The sequence below is a fragment of the Myripristis murdjan genome, chromosome 11 (assembly GCF_902150065.1).
Source record: "Myripristis murdjan chromosome 11, fMyrMur1.1, whole genome shotgun sequence".
Lineage (NCBI taxonomy): Eukaryota > Metazoa > Chordata > Actinopteri > Holocentriformes > Holocentridae > Myripristis > Myripristis murdjan.
In genome coordinates, this window is record NC_043990.1 from 26985387 (window position 1) to 26993591 (window position 8205).

Sequence of the window (8205 nt, forward strand, 5' to 3'; positions counted from 1 at the left end):
TCCAAGAGTTTGCAGTGTTCTGCCAAAGAAACAAAACTATTGCATTCAATTTGGACGTCTCCTGAACTTCAGGAAAAGATGGAAGGGAGTATTACAAAAAGTTATTTGTATCTCAAAATTGCTGAAAAGTTAGTGAAGACTGGGTTTGTTAGAATGCAGGAGTATAGAGAATCCAAAAGGGACCTGGTGAAAATAAGGCTAGGTGGGGTGAGATGGGGGCATATTATGAAGTCCTCAACAGTGGTCTGGCTCATAGACCAGCAAATTAGCAGACTGGGGCTGAATTCAGTCATAGCAGTGCTGGAGTCAGTGGGCAGTGGCCCAGCAACACCTCTGTCACAGTGGTTCCACTTCTGGTTGTTAGTTAGTTAGTAAGCACCTTGATCCAGTTCCTGAATGGAACTGGATCATTAACCAGAATAGTTTTGGTCAAAAACAGGTATGAGTAGCTACACAGCAGCTGGGAGGTTTAGTGCTTTGCTCAAGGGCAAGGGAGAATGTTCCTACTACAATTTCCCCACCAATGCTTTCCCACTCAGCTGGTGTGGGGATTTGCATTGGTGACCTTCAGATCACAGGCCAGTTTCTCTAATCTTTACTTCATACTGACCACTGTGAGTAATTATGTTTGAATAATGACCGCAGTAATTGTGTTTGACTTCACATGGCAAAACCCTGCAACATTGTCGGGTGACTCTGCCATTGTAGGGAGTCAAACTGCAGCAGCCTGAATGTCTACAGGCTGTCTGTAACAATCAAATCAGTCCACCCAGGGCTTCACTCAGTGACCTGGGGGGGCAGAAGAAGAGGCTCTGCATGCATTGGATGTGCAGTGTGGACTGATCGACTCCCTCTCTGGCTCTGCTGAAACATACCAACGAAAGTGTCGTTGTCAAAAACATAAATTAGTGGCCCAATTCAAAAGCCAGACATGAAAACACATTGACATGACAACGGTAAAAATAGATCTAACTGTAAGCCCGAAGGTTTCAAATATTTTCAGCATCGCTCTGCCTCAACAAAAAGCAAAGTAACACTGCTGCTGCTCTTGCCGTCAGAATAATGTTAAGCTAAAAATAGTGCGGAATCAAAAAGTCTGGGTTACATCGATTGAAGCTGAATTCAGTCCCACCACAGGCATTTGCATAAGGAGTGTTTTATTGGAGGATCATGTGAAACATTCAGAAGCAGAGACCATGAAGATTCGTGTCATTTAGGCCTAGAGCTGGGCTGAACACTGAATAAATTAAGAGGCAGTGACACACAAGGTAACATTTTTGTTGGAACAACAGCCACTGTGCTTCGCTGAATTTGCACAGACTAAAATACTATCATTATTATTTTAACCCAGAGATACTAAAGTCAGCGTTTTAGGAAGCATTGCAGGAGGATTACAGAGAATTTTTCCTTCCCTGCCTATGTCTTGACCATGGACGTGTCAGGACAGAGGAAAAGAGGGAGGCTGCATGTGGTCTATTTGAAATCTAGAGACAGTGGAGAGCATATGGCAACCAATATGAGAGAGAAACAGGAAAAGCTGATTCAAAATAGGATCTCTTCTTAATGATAAGGCATGCACGTTACAATCTTGGAGATTTCTGTTTCATTCTTTTCTATCACATTCTATTCCTCTTTTCAATCTACAGCACTCGATGTCAGTTCAACATGATGTTATTGCGCCTCAATTTAAATGACCATTTTGGCACTGTTGAATATTTACATCTCCAGAAGATTCTTGGAAATAAAAAGTGGGCTTTTTAACCAAAATGAGTTCAAGCATTCCATGGACACCTGAAATATTTAGTCCCTGGTCACAAAACATGTCACTGCAAACAGTTTACTTCAAACATTTTGAAAACTCAAGTTCAACCTGACTCCAGCATCCTGCCCGACCTTTAAAAGGTTATTGTCAAGAGTGATATTAAACCTTTTTCTTCAGTCATGCAGTTTTTGACGCTGTTACTAATGTATATATGCAAAATTGGTCCTGCAAAAGCCTGACATGTTGTAAAATGTGACCTTGTTGCCTACAATACAGGTACAAATTCACAGGATTATGAAGCCTACATCATAGTGGTGACATATAGCACAAGAGGAGCATCTCCCTCTGGCATTTATCAAGCTCATATTTCTCAAAAAGGTACCACTGTTGCCTTTAAATCATCCACCAATTTCTATTGCTAATTCATCTTGGTTAAATTATGAAGCAGGAGATGTGTGCTGATAGAGTAAAAACCACTGGCGGGTATCAGCAGAGCAACATCACAGAGAGACTGCGCTGTGGCTCACTCTCCCAGCAGACTCCCATGGGCTAACTTGCTTTCAGGACCACCTGCTGTCTGCCTGCCTCTATCTGTAACCTATTTAGATGTAAGATGATTTCATATAACTGTATGAATATTCGGTCAGTGTTTTTAATTATTAGTGTTAGGTCCCCTAACTATCGGCTTGGTCTTTCTGGTTCCCTGCTGTGATTGTCCTTTGCTGCGCATCATAGTGAGTAAAATAAATCTCATTGTCAACGATTGGATCAAACAAATTCAAACGTCTAGAAGCCACAAAAACTACACTTACCAGGAGCGCCATGGAGCGACGAGCCAGCCAATGAAGGTGCAGCAAACGCCGTGACGGCACCCGTTTTGGTCCATTTATGAGCGAGCGTGCCGCGCTCGCGCAGAGAACTCGCGGCAAAGTCAGGCTGAGAGGAGTTCAGCATCCACGGCTCTTGAAGGTGGGTGTGACAGACAGCATCTTTTAAACCCCAAAACTCAATAGGATATTTTTTTCTTTGCCCGCAGAACGACCATATCCACTTTCATGACCGTGTAATGGACTTAAATCAAGACGTGTAGAATATTTTTTAGGATTTAAGCGTTACTTCTAGCGAGTATTTTCGAGGCGTCTTGCTTTTTTTTTTGTTTGGAATCAGCGTGTGGCGCCTATAGCTTGAGAGCTAACTAACATTACCTTTGTGCCTGACTGACGGTGATGATGGATATGTTGAAACTGACTTGAGTTAAAGCCTTTTTTGCTCGATTGGATTATTTTAACAAAGCAGTCAAACGGTAACTGTGCTTGTTAATAGTTGTTTGTGTGGTGGCTCGTTGAGGGGCTGTTAGCCTATTGTATGGATGGAGACGCTGGCACAGTTGGCACCGACGACCAGAAAACACACAGCCGTGGTTAGACTTGGACGCCTTCTTTTCACACCGATGTGAATGTTAGTTGGTTGCAACGACAACCTGTCTTCTTTCTTTATTCTCACACTCGGCCCCACTTGGGTGTCAGAGCAGCATTTTAATCGTTGAAGTTCCGTTATTCGACATTTGCCGTTGGAAGGAGCCTGCCGTAAGCTTGTCTTTGTTTGCAGCTGTCCGTCACGTTGCTGTCAAAAGCGCCTTTGTTTCATCCTGCTTGTTATGCGTGTGCTAATGACACCAGCCGCTCACTGAAACAGCCTACAACCTGAGCCAAAATTAGGGAGGGAAAAAAAACGGCCACTGTCGACTTGTAATTCTCTAAGTCAGCGGATAGCTTCTGTTGAACCAAATCAATGCCAGCATCACTGGCCAAAATGTTTTTTTTTCCCTCAAAGTATGCATGGGCGTCAGTTTGGTATGGCAAGGTGTGGGCACTACACATGCAGAGGGACAGCATGCTTGGTGTGGCAACGCTGGTTCAAGTATTATTGAGAGCAACGATTAAGTAATACGCTCAAAGCGCATTTTGAATTAATATAAAGAAAAATCACAAAGGGGGTCGGAGGAGTGTTTCCCTCCAAGCGCGTTTGGTGACTTATCTCATATTAAACCACTAGGGCAAATAATGGCTTGTCAGTTGGCTGTCACCGCGACAGTTTGCCCCAGATATTCACGTCTATTGTGAGCGTTTGGTGGTAAACTAGTTAAATTTCAGCCACTTTGCCAAATCTTTGTCTGCAACACCACGCTCCGTGTGGGCACCGAGCTCGAATTCGTCTTGCAATCTTTCTGCCATCTTGTTGGGCTGTGGTGGTAATGTGTTCTTTTTTCCCCCCTTCCCCACCAGCCTCCTGCAGCTCAGACACATGGTGTAAGGAACAGGTGCTTCCATGTAGATTATCCTCCCCCTCGATTTGCTCATTGCTCAGAAATTTGATGCCAATTGGGTAAATATTCCATGTTAGTAGGCCGAGGCTAGGCCTTCTTACACCTGGCACCGCCTGCTGCACCCACCCTGGTCACAGCCTTTTGTTTCAACAAAAGGTGGCTGGTGGGTTGCTAATTAACAACCCGCCCGACAGGCTTTGGAACAGGCCAAGCTCGCCCCGCATGTAATCACGCGATTGCTTGATTTTTAGATTGATCGGATTGTCTTTGCTGCCACAAGTTGAAAGATAAACAATGGTCGATGTACCATGCAGTCACTGAGTGCCAGTGCGTTTTGTGTGGATTGATGGGCGGTGGTTGCATGTAGTGCCGAAGGCGGCCAGTGGATGTCGCTACTAAGCCTTGTTTTGTCTTGGCTTGTGTTCAAAGCTGTATTCACTACTTAGAAACATGGGCAACGGCGGTGGGAGAAATCCGCTAGAGGTCGCCAGTGGTCTGTATTAAGGAGGCACCTGCTGATGTCAATTCATCATGGAGTGTTTCAAAGTAAATTGACATTTTTCTATATTTCCCCCTCCAGGTTTATTGACCTACAGTGCACTATAAAGATGGCATCCTCTGGCGGTGAGTTATATAATGCCAATGTCCTTTTACTGCCTAGATTCATGCTTCAAGGTGCTCTAATGTAATTACCTTTTGAACTTGTTTTTAGATATGCAGGTGAAGGAGCTAGACAAGCGGGCCTCTGGCCAGGCCTTTGAGGTGATCCTGGGGGCTCCAGCTCCAGATGCCAAGGGTGAGTTCCCCTTGTCTCCTCCCAAGAAGAAGGATGTGTCGCTGGAGGAGATCCAGAGGAAGCTGGAGGCTGCAGAGGAGAGACGCAAGGTAGGATTGTGTGCCTTCTACAAACATTATGCCCCAAAGGGCATTACCATGGGTCCTGGATACTTGAATATGTCTCATACTTGTTTTGTTGTATACTAATCACCATTTCAGTTGTGCAATTCTCTTTTTGTCTGGGCTGGGCATGTAATTTCTTTTAAATTCTCCTTTTCTAGAATCATGAAGCAGAGGTTCTGAAGCACTTAGCTGAGAAGCGTGAGCATGAAAAGGAGGTGCTGCAGAAAGCTATGGAGGAAAACAACAACTTCAGCAAGATGGCAGAGGAAAAGCTCAATCAGAAGATGGAGGCCAACAAAGAGAACCGCACAGCAATTATGGCAGCGATGAATGAGAAATTCAAGGAGAAGGTTTGTATTTGGGTGAAATCAAATGGATGCTTTTACAGGATTTTACTAGTAGAATGGTGTAGTCTTTAACTTTTTAAATCTCTTTCTGTGTTGTGTTTTAGGACAAGAAGTTGGAAGAGGTGCGAAAGAACAAGGAAACCAAAGAGGGCACCTCAGAAGACTGAACTTTACAAATTGGGGATTGTATAGGGTTTTTTACGTATCCAAAGATTGATTTATTTTTTGTTTGATGGCCAGTATTTTTGTTGTGTTCACTACCCACCTTTTTGAAATAAGAAAAACAAGTTCCACTTTGTGAATTTTTTCAATTCTCCTTCTCTGCTATAAGTGTACTTGCGCTGGTTTTACATGTGGATCATTTCCCCCCTTTTTTGAGTCTAATCCATTTAGGATATGTAGCTTGTCAATGCAGCTTCTGCCCTTTTAAAAATTAGCAGTGTATACTTATCCTTTTGAGGAAGCATGTTTCTATGCATAAGTCTCTTATTCCTGCCTATTCCATAGTGCGTTTTGGAAATGTCCTTGTGAACCACACCTGTTGTTGGCACTTATTTAAAAAGTAGCACACAGCTTGATCAAGGTGTCAGCTGTTTTAGGTGCAGGTGTTTAGTGCAGCTTTGCTACCCAGAATATGCTAGTTTTGCTCCTAAAGATCATTTTTGTGCCGCTGCTGTTCTTTGCTTTTGTAAGATTATGGGGGTTTATCTCAAAGCACATGACTTCTTGCTGTATAGCTGTGAATCAACTTTGCCAGACATGTAAATGGATGCCATCTGGGACATGACTGGAACGGGGGTCTACACATGGAATGCAAAAGAGCAATACACTTTGGCATCTTAATAGATACAGTAACTAGTTGACTTGAACTGTTGTACTAAAACAAAATAAAAAAAAAAATGTGAACACACCTTTTTGTTTGCTTATTGAAACATAAACATCTTTTTAATGTCTTGCTCTGTTATATGGAGGTGATAGCAAGCTGAGAGGCAGTGCTTGTATTCATCAGTGCCAGGCTTCTTCCTTTGTCTCAAGGTCTCTATAAAAGCAATGTGTTTTCAGCCTAGACAGCAAATCAAATCCTTTTTTCACTTGAAACCACTGTAGGAGGCTTGGACTGTCTGCTGGGCTTTTTAACAACACTCAATCACTTTCAGAAGAAAAAGCTTACCCAGACAGGTAATGGATAGGGAAATAACTGATTGCACACTTGAGACCACAGCACTATGTGTGAGTAAAATTTAGAGTGGATTTGGCCTACTGCACAGAAACGGAGAAACATCACTCACAGTTCCTACATGTTCTCTAATTGCATCAAAACCATTAAAAATTGTGGATGAAATACAGGTTCAGCTGGGTACGTTTGTACTGACGGTGCTCCTTTTGAGCACTAATGTGTGGGTAGGGACTGCCCTGTGCACATCACATCACATTGGTCTAATCTGAAGCTATGGAAGAACAACTGGGCCAGCATCTTTGCAAAACTTTAGCAGTCTTTGTCTCCCCCTGGTGGTGTCACATTACCTCTGACAAACATGGACATCAAGTATGAGAACATATAAAGTATATATATATATAGCATATAGACTGTGCTCCAAGAGTTTAATTTGACTCCAGCAGGAGCATGCTAAAGGAGATTCCACTTAATTGAAGAAGTCTCTTACAGTCTTGTGTTTTTTGGCACTTCTGCTTGATTTGCCAGTCACAGTAGAGAGAGACAGGAGAGGCAGGGGGCAAGACATGCAGCAAATGGCCTGGGCTCAGGTTTGAACGCAGGACGCTGCAGTACAGACTCAGCCTTGATAATTGGTACATGCTCTACCAAGTGAGCTACCAGGGTGTCCTCATATATTCCTGTGTTTATATTTGAGCACATGAGCAAGCCAGACATGACAGAAATACGACTCATGACTGTGCTGCTGAGATATAAAAATACTGAGATATAAACTATTGAGCTGCATAAACTATGACCAGGAATCTTCGGAGCTCATTCTCTCTGGAGTATGGGTATGTATTAAAATGGACTTTAGTGGCATTTTCGTTTACAGAAATGTTCATTATTGTAGAGACATTGCCGACCACTAGAGGGCAATGTTGCACTTTCTCCAGTCTCTCTCTTCTCCTCACTATCTACATCCACCCATCTATAAAACAGTTACAAATTAGAGAAAAAAATTAAGACTATCTCTAGAAACTTGGAATTCATCCATCGCATTTATTGACAAAAATGTAATTTGTGGTTTCAGCAAGTAATTAAGCCAATATCCCCCAACCCACTCCTCAAGTGCCTCCTGTCCTAGAAGTTGTGTTGTTCCAGCTCAACTCTTGCACACCTGATCCAATTAAGAGCTTAATGTTGATTGGTTGAGCAGCTGAAACAGCTCTACCTGAATGGAATAGCATGAATCAGGTGTGTGAAAGTAAAGAGGGAACAAAAAACTTGCAGATCAAGCAAGACTTGAGGACTGGGCTGGGACACTCTAATCTAAACTACATATTACAATGTAGTTAAAGTTATTTGTATTACTTCTTAACACAGGTAACTATTATAAGTTTGTATTTCTCCAAATAAAGACCCCAAATAGACAATTACTGCATTAGTGCTACGAACAATCATTAAATAAAAGATTTAGTCTCAGGAACACATATGGGAAGATTTTAGTTGTTGATTTAATAATGAATTGTAAAACTGTAAACACTGCTCTATGGAAAAATAACAGCTGTGACTGTAAAATCTATGATTTGAAAGACATTTTCATATATTCTCAAGCTGGGATCATTTCTGATGAAACAGTAGTGAAATTAATTGTTTTCCCCTTGGCTTGGAACCCCCTGGAAACCCTTCCAAAGACATCTTGGTGTTCCCAAAC

The 8205-nt window shown here is 42.4% G+C and overlaps 1 protein-coding gene across 1 annotated transcript; it reads left to right on the plus strand.

Moving 5' to 3' along the window:
• Positions 1 to 2637: 2637 nt before the first annotated feature.
• LOC115368171 (stathmin) lies at positions 2638 to 6245 on the plus strand. The gene is made up of 5 exons (XM_030064173.1): positions 2638 to 2731; positions 4669 to 4712; positions 4801 to 4973; positions 5147 to 5338; positions 5440 to 6245. The coding sequence occupies exons 2-5, from the start codon at positions 4697 to 4699 to the stop codon at positions 5500 to 5502; spliced, it is 444 nt and encodes a 147-aa protein (XP_029920033.1). The 5' UTR covers positions 2638 to 2731; positions 4669 to 4696; the 3' UTR covers positions 5503 to 6245.
• Positions 6246 to 8205: the final 1960 nt, after the last annotated feature.

Coding starts and splice junctions, on each gene's coding strand:
- LOC115368171 (XM_030064173.1), top strand. Junction 4,974..5,146: donor CTGCAGAGGAGAGACGCAAG/GTAGGATTGTGT, acceptor CTCCTTTTCTAG/AATCATGAAGCAGAGGTTCT. Junction 5,339..5,439: donor ATGAGAAATTCAAGGAGAAG/GTTTGTATTTGG, acceptor GTTGTGTTTTAG/GACAAGAAGTTGGAAGAGGT.